At 67.7% G+C, this 17,067-nt stretch overlaps 3 protein-coding genes across 6 annotated transcripts; all 3 read left to right on the top strand.

The window, feature by feature from the left end:
* The first annotated feature begins 4,818 nt into the window (after nt 1-4,818).
* On the top strand, nt 4,819-6,014 carry SCT (secretin). Its single transcript, XM_080640171.1, has 4 exons — nt 4,819-5,115; nt 5,198-5,299; nt 5,418-5,510; nt 5,878-6,014. Exons 1-4 carry the CDS (start codon nt 5,033-5,035, stop codon nt 5,993-5,995), a joined length of 396 nt encoding a protein of 131 aa, XP_080496297.1. The 5' UTR covers nt 4,819-5,032; the 3' UTR covers nt 5,996-6,014.
* A 1,012-nt stretch (nt 6,015-7,026) lies between these two features.
* CDHR5 (cadherin related family member 5) lies at nt 7,027-13,163 on the top strand. Of its 4 annotated transcripts, none has more exons than XM_080688477.1 (15): nt 7,027-7,176; nt 7,376-7,551; nt 7,777-7,827; nt 8,649-8,741; nt 8,850-8,951; nt 9,043-9,153; nt 9,243-9,413; nt 10,169-10,259; nt 10,398-10,495; nt 10,594-10,794; nt 10,898-11,011; nt 11,085-11,172; nt 11,660-11,776; nt 12,275-12,462; nt 12,616-13,157. In XM_080688477.1, the coding sequence occupies exons 1-15, from the start codon at nt 7,122-7,124 to the stop codon at nt 13,111-13,113; spliced, it is 2,154 nt and encodes a 717-aa protein (XP_080544603.1). In that variant the 5' UTR covers nt 7,027-7,121; the 3' UTR covers nt 13,114-13,157. The 4 variants fall into 4 exon arrangements, with proteins under 4 accessions (XP_080544603.1, XP_080544602.1, XP_080544601.1 ...); XM_080688476.1 differs by having other exon boundaries at nt 7,036-7,176; nt 11,582-11,776; nt 12,616-13,163; XM_080688475.1 differs by having other exon boundaries at nt 7,042-7,176; nt 11,261-11,776; nt 12,616-13,163.
* A 610-nt stretch (nt 13,164-13,773) lies between these two features.
* IRF7 (interferon regulatory factor 7) lies at nt 13,774-16,999 on the top strand. The gene is made up of 10 exons (XM_080688382.1): nt 13,774-13,854; nt 14,075-14,389; nt 14,470-14,632; nt 14,725-14,932; nt 15,191-15,249; nt 15,338-15,545; nt 15,649-15,738; nt 15,812-16,300; nt 16,380-16,498; nt 16,583-16,999. Exons 2-10 carry the CDS (start codon nt 14,370-14,372, stop codon nt 16,745-16,747), a joined length of 1,521 nt encoding a protein of 506 aa, XP_080544508.1. The 5' UTR covers nt 13,774-13,854; nt 14,075-14,369; the 3' UTR covers nt 16,748-16,999.
* The last annotated feature ends 68 nt before the right edge of the window (nt 17,000-17,067 follow it).

The raw sequence follows: 17,067 nt of genomic DNA, 5'->3' as shown, positions 1-17,067 counted from the left end.
GGCGCCCGCCCCGGAGCCCCGCAGGCGCTCAGCACCGCGGACAGCGCCCAGGTCGCGCACCCGGAGCCCCGCCCTCCGGCACGCCCCCGCCCGCCTCGGTCCCACAGGGTCCGCCGGGCTTGTGGGGCCCGGCGCTCGGGGTGCGCCTGTGTTTGCCCATCTTGGACTTTCCACTTCGGGGGACGGGTAGGGGGGGCAATGCAATGGCCAGGTGGGATGGGCACGGGCGGGCCCAGGTCAGGGTGGGGTGTGGCGCGCGGGTCTGAGCTCCGGGAAACCCACGGAGATGGAAGGTGGGCCGAACCACACCCCGAGGCGCTCGCGCGAGCACCCACGCCCGCGCCGTTCCACCGGCCGCGGGGATCCCCGGGTCCCCACAGTGCCCAAGCTGGGCTCCACCTCCCAGGGATACTCGTGGAGGCGCCTGGAGGCGTCGGAGGGGCCGGTTCTCACTCCACCCTGTTCGCGAGGCGTGGGAACGTACTTCCCAGGCTCCACCCGCGGGGAGACTCCACCGCAGGCTTGGGGCGCTCAGGCTCCGCCCCCTTGGGTCCCCGAGGATCCCCGGTGCTTGAGGCCCGAGGTCCGCCCTCACCCTCCCTCCGCACCCCTCTGACCCCACCCCCGCGTGCCCGGGCACGTCCCCCACAATAACTGCCTCCAGCCCAGGGCCCTGCACTCATTCCAGGAAGCAGCCCTTCGCCTGGGACCCGGGACCCTCCCAGCCCCTGGCCACCGCCTGACCCCGCAGCCTCCAGGTGGGCAGCTAAGTGGTCAGCCCCAAACCCGCTCTATCACCTTGGGGCCTGTGACCTTGAGCCCGTGTGCGCCTCCCTCAGCCTGGGACCTGGCGCTGACCTCGCGCCTTAGGTGAGAGAGGAAAGGGGGAGGGAGGGGATAAGCCCTCGGGGAGCTTAGCCATGCCTGTGGCCGAGAAAAGGAAAGCTCATGAGCCCCTCTCACCCTGCACCCCCCCGGGTCTGCAACTCACGGGGCCCATCACCCCACGTGCCAACACCATCGGGGGAGCCGGGAGGCGGGGGGCCCTGGTGCACGCAGGAGAGACGGCCTTGCAGAGCAGGTGCCCGCAGCGCCCCGGTCAGCCCGACTGTCTGCCCTCAGATGAGAGCCGGGCACAGAAAGAGCCGCAGGGAAAGTGTCTCCAGGAGAAGGCTCACTGTGGACGTCCAGACATCGCGCACCTGGCACGGAGCCCTGTCCCTGGGGGCGGTAAAGGGGGCCCTCTGGGTGGGGTACCCCAGGAACGCTGGCTTCATAGGACCCGGTGGGGAGGGCTCCCTTCCCCTCATGTTGTGCGAGAGACTGCATAAGACTGACACTGACCCTACCCACTAAAGGCATCCGGAGTTTTCTTTTCTTTTTTTAATATATTTTATTGATTTTTTACAGCGAGGAAAGGAGAGGGAGAGAGAGTTAGAAACATCGATGAGAGAGAAACATCCATCGGCTGCCTCCTGCACACCTCCCACTGGGGATGTGCCCGCAACCCAGGTACATGCCCTTGACCAGAATCGAACCTGGGACCCTTCAGTCCGCAGGCCGACGCTCTATCCACGGAGCCACACCGGTCGGGGCTGGAGTTTTCTTTGTTGGACAGAATTTTGTTGTCGTTATTGTTAATCCTCACAGACTGTGAGAATGGAAGAGAGGGAGGGAAGGGGAGCGAAAGAGAGAGAAACATCAGTGACGGCGCCTCCTGCACACGGTGGATGGAGCCTGCCACTCAGGTATGTGCCCGGGGCCTGGAGTCGAACCCGGGACCCTTCGGTGCACCCGTCCCTAGGCCGCAGCTCCAACCATTGAGCACACGAGCCGGGGCTTGCGGACCGGTTCCCGGTGAAGTCGGCTTCTCCGGCACCCTCCGGACCGCTCAGGCGCCTTCTCCCGGCTTCGTTTTCCGGCGCGGCCTAGCGGGCTGACGGTGTCCCCGCGCCTCTCCCACCGCGTGCTTGTAAATGGTATCTTTCCTGTTTTTCCCTGGTCAGTCTTGTTAGAGGTTTACCCATCTTATTGTCCTTTTCAAAGAAACAGCTTTGGGTTTCATTGATTTTTTTTAGATTTTTTATGTGTCTGTTTTCTGTTTCATTGATTGCTACTCTCATCTTCGTCATTTCCCGTCTTCTGCTGGCTTCGTCCTGAGCATCCCTTTTCCCAGTTTCTCAAAAGGCCATCGCTTTTCTTCTCTAACCTGAGCGCGTCACGCCACGGAGTCCCTCTAAGATGCGGCCCCCCCGTGCTTGTGCTTTCCGTTGTGTTCGGGTCAAAGTCCTGCCGGCCTCCCCCGAACCTTCTTCCGTGGCCCACGGATTACTCAGGCCAGTGGTCGGCAGACTCGTCAGTCCACAGAGCCAGATAGCAACAGCACAACGATGGAAATGTCTTTTGAGAGCCAATTTTTTAAAGTTCTTCTAACGCCACTTCTTCAAAATAGACTCGCCCAGCCGAAACCGGTTTGGCTCAGTGGATAGAGCGCCGGCCTGCGGACTGAAGGGTCCCAGGTTCGATTCCGGTCAAGGGCATGTACCTTGGTTGTGGGCACGTCCCCAGTAGGGGGTGTGCAGGAGGCAGCTGATCAATGTTTCTCTCTCATCGATGTTTCTAACTCTCTATCCCTCTCCCTTCCTCTCTGTAAAAAATCAATAAAATATATTAAAAAAAAACAAAAACAGACTCGCCCAGGCCGTGGTATTTTGTGGAAGAGCCACACTCCAGGGGCCAGAGAGCCGCATGTGGCTCGTGAGCCGCCGTTTGCCGACCACTGATTTAGACAGTGGTTCTCAACCTTTCTAAGGCCTCAACCCTTTCATACAGCTCCTCATGTGGTGGTGACCCCCAACCATAAGATTATTATTTTCGTTGCTACTTCATAACTGTCATTTTGCTACCGTTATGAATCGTAACGTAAATATCTGTGTTTTCCGATGGTCTCAGGCGACCCTGCTGGCGGTTCTCAGCCTGTGGGCGGCGGAGGAAAGAGAATCCACATCCTACTGCCTGTGAACCCGCACACAAAACGCAGACCAAACGGAGCGAACGGTGTCGGCCGCCTTCGGAAAGGGTCGTGCGCCGCGGCCCCGTGGAGATTTGCTGCCGGAAGCCAAGGCGGCGCCAGCTAACGCTCTCAGTGGGCGGCCCACAGCACTTGAGCAGAAAGGAGGGGGACGGGCGTTTAAGCATCTCAGTGGGTGCGGAAGCGCCTCTGACAAAATGCAACGCACTTCCGTCATCAGAAGACTCGACAGGCGAGGGGTAGAGAGCAACTCCCTCTTCGTGATGGAGGCCGCACAGCTGACCTCAGACTCAGATGAGGAACAAGACAAGGACGCCCACTCCCCCCCCCCACCCCCCATTCAGCACAGCCCTGCAAGTGCCGGTCGCAGCAATCAGGCACCCAAGAGCAAAGACATCCAGTCCCTGGCTGGTGTGGCTCAGTTGGGTGGGCGTCCTCCATGCCCCGAAGGGTCGCTGGTTCAGTTCCCGGTCAGGGCACGTGCCGGGGCTGCAGGTTCAATCCCCAGCCCTGGTCGGGGCAAGTGTGGGAGGAAACCAGTTGATGTATCTCTCACATCCATGTTTCTCTCTCTCTCTCTCTCTCTCTCTCTCTCTCTCTCTCTCTCACCTCCTTCTCCCTTCCACTCTCTCTAAAAAAAAAAAAATCAATGGAAAAATATCCTCTGGTGAGGGTCCAGGAAAATCTAAGCAGCAGGGACAGTGGGTGACCGCCTTTCGGACGAGAGGAAGGCAGTGACAGCATCCTCTGTGACAGCCGCCACACACCGTGACCCCCCGCGCTGGGCGGGCGCGGGGCAGCGGGGTTGCTCTGTGCCGGGGACGCAGATGGTGCTCGGAGTATTAGCAGACGTGAGCGGCCACGCCATAGCAAGGCGCGGAGGGACGGTCAAGGCGAGAAGCCCGCACTGTGGTTCCAGCTCTGTGACCCCTGAGGCCGGGGTGGGGGGCGCAGGTGCAGCAGGGGAGCCGGGGGCGGGACACTGCTCCCAATGAGACTGGGCGGTGGACGCGGTCACCTCACCTCTGTCCAGACCACAGGACAGCGCGGAGAGTGGCCCCCTCAGCTGGGCCTCCGTGGTAAGTCCTGTATCCGCATGGGCTCCTCCCGTCACCAGGCCGCCCCAGGGTGGGCCGAGGGGCTGGGGGCGGCGGGAGCTGTTCCCTGCAGCGCAGAACTGCCCCGGGGGACCTGCTGCTGCTGCGCCTTAACCGCCACGACCTTCAGCGCCAGGATCAGTTTATGGCGTCGTTTCCTGGATGTGAGATTGACGGTTAAGGATTTCCTGCGTCCGGCCGGGCTGTTAAAAAGCCCAACTTAATCCCCTATCGATCCCAGCTGCCTCTTCCCCCCACCTCCTGCGGCGGCCCCACCCCTCTGCTGCCTGGAAAAATACAAATAGCAATGGCGAGGCACCCCAGGCTCGGATCTGCTCCCCCCTTGCTCCCCCACACCTCTCCGCCCGCCCCTGCCCCGCAGTGAGGTGGTCACAGGTGGCCCCCACCCCGCCGTCTGCGGCCAATGGCAGTGACGTCATGGGCTAGGCTAGCCCCCGCGCCGCCCCCCGCCAGCTGGTCGCGCGCATCGCCTGCGGGGGGCCTCTCCAGGGGCCCCGCGACCAGGATCGCCCAGCCTTTCGTCCCAGCCCAGACCCTCCCGAGCCCATCTCCGAGGCCCTGGGCGCGCAGGTGCCAATGCTTAGCCTGTCACCCCCCCACCCGCCCCGCCCTGCCCCCCGTGGAGCTGCCGGTCCGCTCCGGCTGACTTCCACCCCAAGCCCGCCCAGGGGCGCCGATGCGGCGGGACTTGGGGACGGGCTGCCAGCCGGGGCAACAGATGGGGGGGCGGCCCTGACCTTCCCCGCGGATCGATGGGGCGTGACCGGGGCTGAGCGGAGCCGGGGCGGTGCTGAGGCCCCCGGCCCGCCCCTCGCTGGCCCCGGCTATAAGGGCCGCGCGGACTGGGGCCGGACAGCCGTGCTCAGCTCGCCGGGCGCCCACCATGGCCCCACGGGCCCTGCTGCTGCTGCTGCTGCCGCTGCTGCCGCTGCTCGGGGGCTCCGCCGCGCGCCCCGCGCCCCCCAGGTGAGCCGCGCGCTCCTCGGACCCCCCCACGCTGTGCCCCTCCCCGCCCGGCCAGGCCCTCACCCTCCTGCGCCCTCCCCAGGGCCCCCCGGCACTCGGACGGGACGTTCACCAGCGAGCTCAGCCGCCTGCGGGAGAGCGCGCGGCTGCAGCGGCTGCTCCAGGGCCTGGTCGGGAAGCGCAGGTGAGGCCGGGCTGCACCGGGGGGCGGGGACCCTCAGGGGGCAGGCCGGCTGGGGATGCGCCTCCTCAGCAGTCTCGCCCCGGCTCCAGGACTAACTCTGATTTGGGGTTGCGGGCAGCGAGCAGGACACTCAGAACAGCACATCCTGGACCAGGTCTGCCCAGGGGCCCTTCTGCCTGCTGTGGTCCAGCGCGCCCGCCCTGCAGACCTGGTGAGCGCCCGGGCCAGGCCTCCGCCCGGAAGCCCCGCCCCAGGCCCGTCCCCTGGACCCCTGGGGCCCCCTGGGTCAGGGCGGGCATCCTGGGTCAGGGTGGGCATCCTGGGTCAGGGCGGGCCCCCTGGGTCAGGGCGGGCATCCTGGGTCAGGGCGGGCCCCCTGGGTCAGGGCGGGCCCCCTGGGTCAGGGCGGGCATCCTGGGTCAGGGCGGCCCCCCACCCCCCTGGTCAGGGCGGGCATCCTGGGTCAGGGGTGCCTCGGACAGCGTTGGGCCAGGGGTCTGAGAGTGAGACTGAGTCAGTTCACGAGGTGGGCGGAGTCCCAGCCCCAAGCCCCGCCCCTAACCCGACTGTGGCTGCAGGACGCCCCTGAGGGCCCCCCTGGATCAGGCCTGGTCCCCCAGGCTGCCTCCTGGACCGAGGTCTGCAGTCCTGGTTTCCGGCCCGGTGGTCCCTGCGGAGACCCAGATGCGGCTGTGATGACGGAGGAGCCGGCCCTCCTCCCCGCCTCGGACCAGGGAGCCTGGACAGGGAGGGCGGGACGGGCTTGCCCTTGGCACCAATAAAGGAGGAATTCAGATCCTGGCCTGTGAGCCCGTGTGTGCAGCGCCACCGTGCAGGCAGCCTCTGGGCAGAGCTGTGGGAGCGGAGGCCGTCCGGGGAGTCCAGCGCTGTGGCCGCGCTCACTGCCCTTTAAACCTGGGGAGCCACCTGGGAGCCTCACCTTCCCGGTTCCTTATCTCTGGCATCAGGGCCGCCTCCTGTCCCACTGACTGAGCTCCCCAGCACCCTCCCCCCCAACACACACACACCCCTTGTCACCCATTCAGCAACATCAGGGACATCAAGGGGCTGAGTTTGGGGAGGCTCAGGATGGGCCGGAAGAGGTGACAGGCGGGGAGGGGGCGTCACAAGAGGCCAGGAGTCTGGGCTCCTGTCCGTGTGTGTGTGTGTGTGAGTGTGTTTGTGTGTGTGTGTGTGTGTGTGTGTGTGGTCTTGGGCGAGGGGCTTGACCGGAGCACCGTCTTCTCCAGGACGGGGGCCTTGCGGCTCCTGCGGCTCGGTGCTGGGGCTGCACACCCACAGCCTTCTCCTCCCGGACCGAGGTGGGAGGTGTGGGGAGAGGTGGGGCCCAGAGGAGAAGTGGGGTCCCCAGGGACTTTGCCCCAAGATGATTCTGGCAGAAGAGCCCGGCAGAGGGGCAGCGGGTGGGGGCGGCACCGCAAACTCAGAAGCCAAGGCCAGCCCCTTCCCGGTCCTCTTCCCCTCCGCCCCCCCCACCCCTAACCCCCTGTCCCCGTGACTTCCCCCCCTCCCGCGACCACCCTCTCCACCTCCCCGGCCCGGTGCCCGGAGCAGCCCCCGGTCTCCTTCCCGCCTCATGTCTTGTGGGCTGAGCCCCTGCATGTGACCTGGCTCCTGCCCAGCAACCACCAGGCCTGGCGCTCGGCCGGCGGGAGCCCCCTTGGTGGAGGCCAGTCCCCGGAAAGGCCATAAAGTGGGGCGGCGCCGGCAGGGGCGAAGGTCGTGGGCAGAGACTGCACCGGCACCAGCACAGCTCGGAGGGCCCTGGACGCCGGGCTCTGACCCGACCCCACCGCCCGAGATGGGGGCTTGGGCCCTGCTGCTGCCTCTGCTCCTGGCCGCGGCCCAGGCTCAGGGTGGGCTTGGCCGGGCGGGCTGGGCAGCGGGCGGGCGGGCTGGGCGGTGGGCAGGCTGGGCAGCAGGCGGGCTGGGCAGGCTGGGCGGCGGGCGGGCAGGCTGGGCAGCGGACGGGCAGGCTGGGCAGCGGGCAGGCTGGGCGGCGGGCAGGCTGGGCGGCAGCAGGAAGGCCCTGACCCTCCCGCTCCCACTTCCCAGGCTGCTCTGTGAACCAGACCTTATTTGAAATTGAGGAGAACACGGTGCTCAGTGGGCCCCTGGTGGACATCCAGGTCCCCGAGGGCCAGCAGGTGACCCTCGGGCCCTTGACCACCCTCCACGCCTTTCGGATCGAGGGGAACCAGCTGTTTCTCAACGTGACGCCCGACTATGAGGTGCGACGGCGGCCCCAGGGCCCCTGTGGGGAAGGGCTCTGCCCACAGGCCGTGACTGACCCTCTTGGGCCCAAAGGCCTCGTGGAGGGCAGACCAGGGGGGCCAGGGGCCCTTGGGGGACAAAGCTGCCTGGGCCCCTGGACTGTGGGCAAGCACCTGCCCCTCTCGGCCTCGGGCTTCTCACTGAGGAATGGGGTCGGTTCCTGACGCACGTCCGCCCCACAGGACAAGACGATGCTGCTGGCAGACCTGCAGTGCCGGAGAGGCGACACTGTGGTGAGTGCCCCCGCCCTCCTCCCGGGCTGGGCGCCCTAGTCCGTCCCTCCCCTGGGACATCAGAGCCCTCCCCGCCCCCCCCCACCCCGCCCCAGCTCGGGGCCCTCTCCAGGGACCTCACCCAGTGGCCTGTTGTCAAGCGTCACCTGTGCTGGCAACGCCCACACTTCCTCCAGCCAGACTGTCCCTGCGCCGCAGACTCGCAAACCCCACCGCCCGAGTAAGCACCTCGCCTCCCACAAGATGCCCCGGCCCCCTCGCCCCACGCGCCTCGGCTCCTGACCCTTCCGTGGAGGGAAATGGCAAACACGCAGACACAGTGAGGACGGCCAGGGAGCCCCAGGCACCTGCAGCTCAGCTGCAAGCGGCGCCCCACCCACCTCACAGCGCCCGCCTGTGCGGAACTCAGGGTGTCTCCTCTGAATCATAAGGACGCCTCTTCCTCTCCGCCTAAGGGCCCGGAGACACTCGCTGCCGGGGTCACGGAGCGCCTCTCGGCAAGGGCCCGGGCAGGGCGGCCGGATGCGCTGCTGACGCGTCCCCTTCCAGCTCCCCGCTCTCTGCTTTGATGCACGTTGGACCGAACTGCCCCGCCCTGTCCTCAAGGGATTTGGCTGGTTGCACCCCCCCCCCACCCCGGTTATTTCTCCCCAGGGCACTGGCACCGATGGTGTTTCACAAGTTGGGGGGGGGGGAGGTCTGGGCCCTGCCCAGCAGAGCTGTCCTGTGACGCCTCTGCACCCGCGCCCGGAGAGCAGGGCCACCTGCACGCACGCGGGGGGGACTGGGGGGGGGAGCGCTGACCACCACCTGCCCCCCAGGTGGCCCAGCTGAAGGTGTTTGTGACCGTGCTGGACGTCAACGACAACCCTCCCGTGTTCCCCTTCGAGGTCAAAAGAAAGGAGGTGCCCGAGGTGAGTGCGAGGGACAGCGGGGGCGGGGGGGGGGCAGTGGGGACCTTGGCCGGGGGATGGGTCCCCGGGGGTCAAAGGCATGGCCAGACCAACCCCTTTGTCCCCCAGGACACGAAAGTGAACACCATCGTCATCCCCCAGGAGGAGCTGGCGGCCACGGATCTTGACAAAAGTGACATCTTGTTCTATACCCTCCAGGAGGTGACACCGGTCAGCACCCCTCCCTCCCCAGCTCCCTCCCTCTGGGGCGCCCCCGCCCCCCCCCCACAGCCTCCCAGGGTCTCAGCTCCGTCCCCCTCAGGGTGCCGGGAGCGTCTTCTCCCTGGTGGGCACCAACTTGCCTGCCCTGCGGCTGGACCAGCCCCTGGACTTCGACAGGAGTCAGCACATGACCCTCCTGCTGCGCGTGCGGGTGAGCGGGCCCTGCCCGGGTCGGTCCCTCCCGGCCCCGCCGACCCGCCCCAGCCGGGCTCCAGGCTGACGGTGGGGCTCGGGCCACAGGACACCTGGGAGGAGAACGCGGTGCCCAGCCACAGCGCCACGGCCACGCTGGTCCTGGAGGTGCAGCCGGCGGACCTGCGGCCGCCCTGGTTCCTGCCCTGCCTCTACTCAGACCCTCACGTCTGCGTCCAAGCCCAATACCACGGGGCCATCCCCACAGGCCACAAACTGGTACTGGGGGGGGGGGGGCAGGGCGGGCTGGGTGCCCTGGGGCCAAATTGAGTCGTGCTTTTTTTTTTTTTTTTTAATATATTTTATTGATTTTTTACAGAGAGGAAGGGAGAGAGATAGAGAGTTAGAAACATCGATGAGAGAGAAACATCGATCAGCTGCCTCCTGCACACCTCCCACTGGGGATGTGCCCGCAACCAAGGTACATGCCCTTGACCGGAATCGAACCTGGGACCCTTCAGTCCGCAGGCCGACGCTCTATCCACTGAGCCACACCGGTTAGGGCTGAGTCGTGCTTTTTAAACAGCCGTGAGCATTGCTTTGTAAACCTGTCCAACCCTCTGCCAGTGCGCGGTGAGCAGACGCCTCTGAAATGAGAATGAGGTGGACAGGCCCGGCTGTCCTGGGCCAGAGCCAGACCCAACGCGGGGCCGGGGGACTGGTGGGCCCTGTGGGGCCGCCTGTCCCTGCTCCTGCCCCGAGGGGTGCACAGAGGCACCGGAGGGGGTCCAGACCTCCCCTCAAGCTGCCCGTCCCCAGGGGTGCCACCTTCTGAGACACCCATTGCTCAGACCAATCCAATGTCTTTGGGCAAAATGACTCGTTAACAATGGGTCCATAAGGGTGTCATGGGTCACCCTGCCGAGGACAGGCCCCCGGGGCGTGGGGTGCTCCGGGCACTGTGAGGGGAGCGGGAGGGGCCGCGCTGGAGTCCTCACACCAGCCCACGGCCTCCCCTCCCCCCTGTCCCACAGCCAGCCCCTCTCATCCTGCGACCTGGGCCCATCTATGCCGTGGACGGGGATCGGGGCATCAACCAGCGTATCATCTACAGCATCCTGAGGGGTGAGTGAGCCAGTCCCCAGCTTCTCTCCACTTCACGCCCGACCCCAGACCCACCCCCACATGGGCAGAGCCAACTGGGACCCTGGACCGCAGGCCTCTGGAGGGGGCCGGCCAAACCCTCCTGCATCCCCCCGCCAGGAAACGAGGATGGCACTTTTGTCATCAACGCCGACTCGGGCAACCTCACCATGGCCAAGAGCATCCCCAGTCCCAAGACCTTCCTTTTGCTGGTCAAGGTGGGTGCCCTGGCCAGGTCTCCAGGACCCTCCCCGAGCCACCGGGCGCAGGGCTCGCCCTGCGAGGACCCACGGTCACTGCTGCCTCCCCCGCCCAGGGTGAGCAGGAGGACCAGGCCCGGTACGCGGTGACCCAGGTCACGGTGGAGGCCCGTGCCGCCGCGGGGAGCTTGCCCCGGTTCCCGGAGGGCCTGTACCGTGGCACCGTGGCTCTGGGCTCCGGTGTGGGCGTGACAGTCCAGGATGCAGCCGACCCCTCCCAGCCCCTGAGGATTCAGGCCCAGGACCCCGAGTTCCCAGTAGGTGCCGCCCGGTCCCTGGGTGGGCCTGGCCTCCCCTCTGGGGGTAGGTTGGGGGCCAGGGGGGCAGCCTGGGCTCAGGGCTCACTGGGGCCATGTCCAGGACCTCAACTCGGCCATCACGTACCGAATCACCAACAACTCCAACTTCCGGATGGACGGGGAGGCGGTGCTGACGGCCGCCCCGCTGGTGCGGGCTGGTGTCTTCTACGCGGAGGTGAGGAGCCGGCAGCACCTGAGGGGCGGGGTCCAGGGGGACCTAGGAGGGACAAGCCCCCTTCCCTCCCTAGGTGCAGGCCAACAACACGGTGACAGGGGGCACAGCGACCACAGTCCTGGAGATCCAGGTCTCCGAGCAGGAGCCGCCGCCCCCCACAGGTGAGTGCCGGCCTGGTGACCTCAGGGAGGGATCTGCCTCGGGCATGCTGGGGACAGAGGCAAGCGGAGCTGTGTCCCCGGCCCCCAGGCCCCCCAGGCTCCCCAACACCCCCAGAGACTGGAAGAACAACCCAGCCCTCAAGCAGCTCCACTCCGGAAGCCCCCAGGCCCCCCGAGCCTTCTCAGAAACCCTCCACGACCAGCGCTGGGGGGAGCACGGGCCCGCATCCCCCCTCAAGTAGCTCCACTCCAGAAGCCCCCAGGCCCCCCGAGCCTTCTCAGAAACCCTCCACGACCAGCGCTGGGGGGAGCACGGGCCCGCACCCCCCCTCAAGTAGCTCCACTCCGGGAGCCCCCAGGCCCCCCGAGCCTTCTCAGAAACCCCCCTCAAGTAGCTCCACTCCGGAAGCCCCCAGGCCCCCCGAGCCTTCTCAGAAACCCTCCACGACCAGCGCTGGGGGGAGCACAGGCCCGAAACCCCCCTCAGGCACGACTCTGAAGCCACCTGCCTTGTCCACGCCTGGGGGCCCCTCGAGTGTTGGAACCAGCACCTCCCCCTCATCAGCCTCGTCCAGTGGGGGCTCACAACAGACCTCAAAGCCAGGTACCTCCCAGACGTGCCCAGGGCCTAGCAGAACCCCGCACCCTCGGTAGCACCCCCTGGCCCTGGAGTCACCCTTGTTCCCTGACCATGAGGCTGGGCGATCCTGGGGATCATCGTAGGGCCTGCCCTGCCCGCCCCAGGTTGGACCAGCAGGGCCACGTGGACTGTGAAATCCCAAGGGGAGAGCCCTGGGGAGGTGAACTGGGGGGTGTGTGTGTGGGGGGTGGGCAGGCCAGAAACCAATTTGGGATACAGTGCAGGCCACAGTTCCCAGGCCGCTCACCCCACTGGCCGAGCACTGTCCTCGCCTCCCACCTGGACCCCTCCCCTTCCTCCCCTTCGGCAGCCTGGCCCCCTGGGGTCCCTGGGAACACAGCTCCTGGGGCAGGAGAGTTCGGGGTGCTGGCCTGGCCTGTCCCAGGGCGTTCTGAGCCTGGCCACGCTGGTAAGGGAAGTGCTGGGGCTGAACTGACAGAGGGGCGGTGGTGTGGCCTGCAGGCTCGCCCGGGGCTGGAGGCGGCGCTGGGGACAGCGGCCACGGGGAGGACCAGCGCTTCTCGGCTTTGGAGATGGGGGTCCTGGGCGGGGTGCTGGGTGCGCTGCTGCTCCTGGCGCTCCTGGCCCTGGGGATCCTCGTGCACAAACACTATGGTCCCGGGTTCCAGTGCTGCTCCAGCCACGTCCTGGTGAGCCGGGGTGCAGGCGGGCAGGCGAGGGCGGGAGAGCAGGGGACAGGGGCGGGACTAGCGGTGACCCCTGTCTCTGGGGAGGGCTGGGGACGGGGTCTGCGCCCAGGCCCAGGGTCCCTGCTGATGCCTCGGCTCCCGCCTGCTCCCCAGAAGCCCCAGCCCTATGGCTTCGACAACAAGGCCTTCCTCCCCGACCACCGCGAGCCCAGCTGGTCTCCGGCCCCCAGCCCTGTCCCCAGCGGCACCCCAGCCCAGGTCCCGCCCGCGACCCCGGTGCCCTCTCCGCCCACGACCCCGTTGCCCGCGCCTCCCCCGCCTCCCGCGCCCCCCTCCCCGCCGTCCCCCGGCCAAGCCCCCGAATCCTCCGCGGCCCGGGACGAGGACGGGCCCGCGGGCGTGAGGTCCATCCTGACCAAGGAGCGGCGGCCCGAGGGCGGCTACAAGGCCGTGTGGTTCGGCGGGAACATCGGGGCAGAGGCCGACGTGGTGGTGATCAACGCGCCCTTCTCGGACGCGGACGACGCGGACGGCGCGGGCGACTCCGGCAGCGACTCCGGCGGCGACAGCAGCGGCGACGAGGGCGCGGACGCAGGACCTGGCTGGGGACCCCGCGCCGACGCGCCGGGCACCGACTCCACCTACATCTAGCGCCCTTCCCCCCTCGCACTGAGCGGAATAAAGTGTCACCTCGAACCCCGGCGGCGCGTCCGTGGCTGGGCCCCAGTTGGCACGCGGGGCGGCGGGCGCGGGGCGGGGGGCAGGGGGTGGGGGGCGGCGCGGGCGCGGGGCGTGGGGGGGGTGGGCAGGGCGATCCCTCCCGCAGCTGCGGGGTTTTCCCAGGTCCCGGCCCCCTAGCGGGCAGCCAGGCCGAGGAGGACGCCTGCACTGGGGACCCCCGCTCCACTCGACACGGAGATGCTTGGCCTGCGGGAGGCTCAGGAGCCCCCTCCAGAGCACTCGGAGGGCACAGACCCGGGACGATTGGGGAGCACAGCCTGTGCCCCCGTGGGTGGGGTCCAGCTGGGACAGTAAACACTCAGGCCCCCGACAGCGGCCTCCGGTGCGGGTTGGGGCGCCGCCCGGTGTGGCAGGAGCCAGGAGCAGTGGCTAGGCCCCGGCGGGAGATGGCGGGTGGGACCCCTCCCGCCCCTCCGCGACCCCCCACCCCCAACAACTGGGGCTGCCCCGCACGCTCGGCGCGTACACACCGCCCCCTTCCCGGCCCACACGGTACAGTGGCCGCAGCACGTGACGCCTGCGCCTGCCATGGGCTCCGCGGTGCCCGCCCCGCCCCGCCCCCGGCCCGCCCCCCATCGTCCCAGCATAAAAATGCGGGCTCCCGGCTCTCCGTTGAGACGAAATTTCCCGTCCCGGCGGCTCCGGTTCCAGGTATGCGGGGTCCCTACCCATGTGGAGCCGGAGGGGCAGCTCCTGGTTGGAGGTGGAGGCGGGGGTCGCCGAGCCGGGCGGGAGCGGGCGGGGCGGGCGGGAGCGGAGGCGCAGCCTCGCGGCGGTGGGTGGTTAGGTTTCGTTTCCCAGCGGCGCGGTGCTTCGCGGTTTCGCTTTCCCGGCGCCGGGCCCTCCAGCGGCGGTTCCCCCGTCTCCGCAGGGTCCAGGCTGCGCACCACCAGGCCAGGGCGCTGGCTCAACACCTGTGACTTCACGTGTGCGCGCCGCCACACCTGTCCTCACACTCCGCGCCACCTTTGCCGAGAAGCCCACACCTCGGCACCGTCGTGGCCCTCAGCCCTCCACCCACATCTGTGACCCTCACACCTGTAACAGCTGGGCCACACCTGTGACACCGGCCACGTTACCGTGGCCACCCATGAGCAGCCCTCCCCTCCCCTGTGGGAACACCTGCTTGCACCCGTGACCACAGACCCTCGCTCGCTGGGGGAGCCATGGCCGCTGACCCCGAGAGGTGAGAGCCTGGCCCGCCTCCCGAGCGCCCGACCCCGCGCACAGGTCCGCGCCCTGACCCGCCGGCTGCTCCGCCCACAGGGGGGCCCCGCGCGTGCTGTTCGCAGATTGGCTCCTGGGCGAGGTCAGCAGCGGCCGCTACGAGGGGCTGCGGTGGCTGGACGCAGCCCGCACGCGCTTCCGCGTGCCCTGGAAGCACTTTGCGCGGAAGGACCTGGGCGAGGCGGATGCCGGCATCTTCAAGGTGGGACCCCGGCAGCCCAGGGTGGGAGGGTGGGAGGGTGGAGGGCTGGCCTGCCGGGCGCCCCCAGGCCCACACCCTCGGTCTCTCCGCAGGCCTGGGCCCTGGCGCGCGGCAGGTGGCCGCCCAGCGGAGGCGCATGTGACCTGCCGGCTCCCGACGGCCAGCTCCTGGCGGGCTGGAAAACCAACTTCCGCTGTGCCCTGCGCAGCACCAAGCGCTTCGTGATGCTGCAAGACAACTCGGGAGACCCCACCGACCCGCACAAAGTGTTCACGCTCAGCTCCGAGGAGGGGTGCGGAGGTGGGACTTGGGGAAGCTGCGCGGGCAGAGGGAGGGTTCGCGCGGGGGGTGCTGGGACTTGGTTCTGTCCTGGGGCAGCCGCGAACGAGGTCAGATCTGTGGTTTTAGAAATTGGTCTGGGAGAGCATGGTGCCAGGTTGGAGGGGGCCCTGGGGAGGAAGCTGATGGGGGGGGGGCTATTGAGACTAGGGAAGGGGGGCATGGACCAGCTTCATGTCTCAGGTCCCAGTGCTGCCCCCCCCCCCAACTCTCCCTCAGGAAGTCCAGGCACTGACCAGGGGGACCACAAGGCTCTTGAAGATGCCCCACCCATGAGGGTAAGGCTGCTGTGTCCTCCTGGCACCCGGTGGGGTGTGCCACCTCCTGGGCTGTGGGCTGCTATGCCACCACTATCTTCCCCTGCAGGGGGGGCTCCCTGGGCCATGCCTGGCAGATGCTGGTGAGAGTCCTGGGCCTGGACCAGCCAGGTGGAGCCCCGCGCCCGGCGCCCCCAGCCCTCTGGTGAGCCTGGCTGCCTGCGCCCAGGACCTCCTGCTGGAGGCCCTGCGGCAGAGCCACGTGGAGCACCTGCTGGAGGCTCAGGCGGTGGACGCAGTCCCTCCCGAGGCCTGTGGTGAGGGGCTGTTGAACGGTGGTGCCATGCCAAGGGGAGGGGCGGTCCAACAGGGATGGTGCCAGCCAGTGAGCTAGTACAGCTGCCCCACTGCCGTCCTCAGGCCCAGAGCTGCCTGCTGGGGAACTGGAACTTCCATGGGCTGTGGAGGTGACCCCCAGCCCCAGGGCACAGCCCCAGGTCCAGATGGCAGGTGAGGAGCCAGGGGATGAGTGGGAGAGGGAGGGGCTGGAGGGGCGGGTGCCAACTCAGGCCTTTGTCCCCAGACGCAGGTCCAGCCCCTGAGATCTGGCAGCCCCCACCTGAGGCGGAGCCCTGCACCCCACTGGTGGCCCCGCCCTGCCCACAGCTCGGCCTGCACACAGAGCCCAGCCTGGGGCCCCTGCATGTGACCATCATGTACAAGGGCCGCACGGTGCTGCAGGAGACCGTGGGGCGCCCCAGCTGCGTGCTCCAGTACGGGCCCCCTGGCTTTGCCACGCAGGCCCCGGAGCCCCAGCTGGTGGCGTTCCCCTGCCCCGCCCAGCTCCCCGACCGGAAGCAGCTCCACTACACGGAGAAGCTGCTCCAGCACGTGGCCCCCGGCCTGCGGCTCCAGCTCCGGAGGACTGGGCTGTGGGCCCAGCGCCTGGGCAAGTGTAAGGTCTACTGGGAGGTGGGCAGCCCCCTGGGCTCCGACAGCCCCTCCGCCCCCGCCTGCCTACTGGAGAGGAACCGCGACACCCGCATATTCGACTTCGGCACCTTCTTCCGAGGTCAGTGGCGCCTGCCCTGGGACGGAAGTCCTTCCCGCCCTCCTGGGCCGCCCTCCGCTCACCAAGCCCCGTCCCGCAGAGCTGGTGGAATTCCAGGCTCGCAGGCGCCAGGGCTCCCCGCACTGCACCATCTACCTGGGCTTTGGACAGGACCTGTCAGCCGCGAGGCCCAAGGAGAGGAACCTGGTCCTGGTGAAGGTGAGGGCACGGCCCACGTGGGGGGGGGGGGCTGCCCCTGCCCCAGCCCCAGCCCCGGCCTGGCTGACTGCACCCTCCCTGCAGCTGGAGCCGTGGCTGTGCCAGGCGTACCTGGAGAGGGTGCAGAGGGAGGGCGCGTCCTCCCTGGACAGTGGCAGCCTGGGCCTCTGCCTGTCCAGCTTCAACAGCCTGTACGAGGACCTGGAGCACTTCCTGGAGCACTTCATGGAGGTGGAGCAGCCAGCCTAGGCCCCACGGGCCGCCCGGACCCAACAAAGAGAGCTAAGAGCCGAAACCGGTTTGGCTCAGTGGATAGAGCGTCGGCCTGCGGACTGAAAGGTCCCAGGTTCGATTCCGGTCAAGGGCATGTACCTTGGTTGCGGGCACATCCCCAGTGGGAGGTGTGCAGGAGGCAGCTGATCGATGTTTCTCTCTCATCGATGTTTCTAACTCTCTGTCCCTGTCCCTTCCTCTGTAAAATATCAATAATAAAATATACTTAAAAAAAAAAGAGAGCTAAGAGCCGGAGCTGGTGTTGTCCGGGGGCCGGGTCAGGGAGGGGGTGGTCC

Source organism: Plecotus auritus (assembly GCF_963455305.1).
Source record: "Plecotus auritus genome assembly, chromosome: 9".
NCBI lineage: Eukaryota > Metazoa > Chordata > Mammalia > Chiroptera > Vespertilionidae > Plecotus > Plecotus auritus.
This window is presented reverse-complemented; position numbering and strand designations above follow the sequence as displayed.

What these genes read in the sequence shown, in the direction of transcription:
- SCT (XM_080640171.1), top strand. Translation starts at nt 5,033, where the DNA reads ATGGCCCCACGGGCCCTGCTGCTGCTGCTGCTGCCGCTGCTGCCGCTG. An exon ending in GGCCTGGTCGGGAAGCGCAG is followed by an intron (nt 5,300 to 5,417) that starts GTGAGGCCGGGC and finishes GGTTGCGGGCAG; the next exon opens with CGAGCAGGACACTCAGAACA. An exon ending in GCGCCCGCCCTGCAGACCTG is followed by an intron (nt 5,511 to 5,877) that starts GTGAGCGCCCGG and finishes CTGTGGCTGCAG; the next exon opens with GACGCCCCTGAGGGCCCCCC.
- CDHR5 (XM_080688475.1), top strand. Translation starts at nt 7,122, where the DNA reads ATGGGGGCTTGGGCCCTGCTGCTGCCTCTGCTCCTGGCCGCGGCCCAG. An exon ending in CCCTCCTGCTGCGCGTGCGG is followed by an intron (nt 9,154 to 9,242) that starts GTGAGCGGGCCC and finishes CTCGGGCCACAG; the next exon opens with GACACCTGGGAGGAGAACGC. An exon ending in CTGGTGTCTTCTACGCGGAG is followed by an intron (nt 11,012 to 11,084) that starts GTGAGGAGCCGG and finishes TTCCCTCCCTAG; the next exon opens with GTGCAGGCCAACAACACGGT.
- IRF7 (XM_080688382.1), top strand. Translation starts at nt 14,370, where the DNA reads ATGGCCGCTGACCCCGAGAG. An exon ending in AAGATGCCCCACCCATGAGG is followed by an intron (nt 15,250 to 15,337) that starts GTAAGGCTGCTG and finishes CTTCCCCTGCAG; the next exon opens with GGGGGGCTCCCTGGGCCATG. An exon ending in GCCCCAGGTCCAGATGGCAG is followed by an intron (nt 15,739 to 15,811) that starts GTGAGGAGCCAG and finishes CTTTGTCCCCAG; the next exon opens with ACGCAGGTCCAGCCCCTGAG.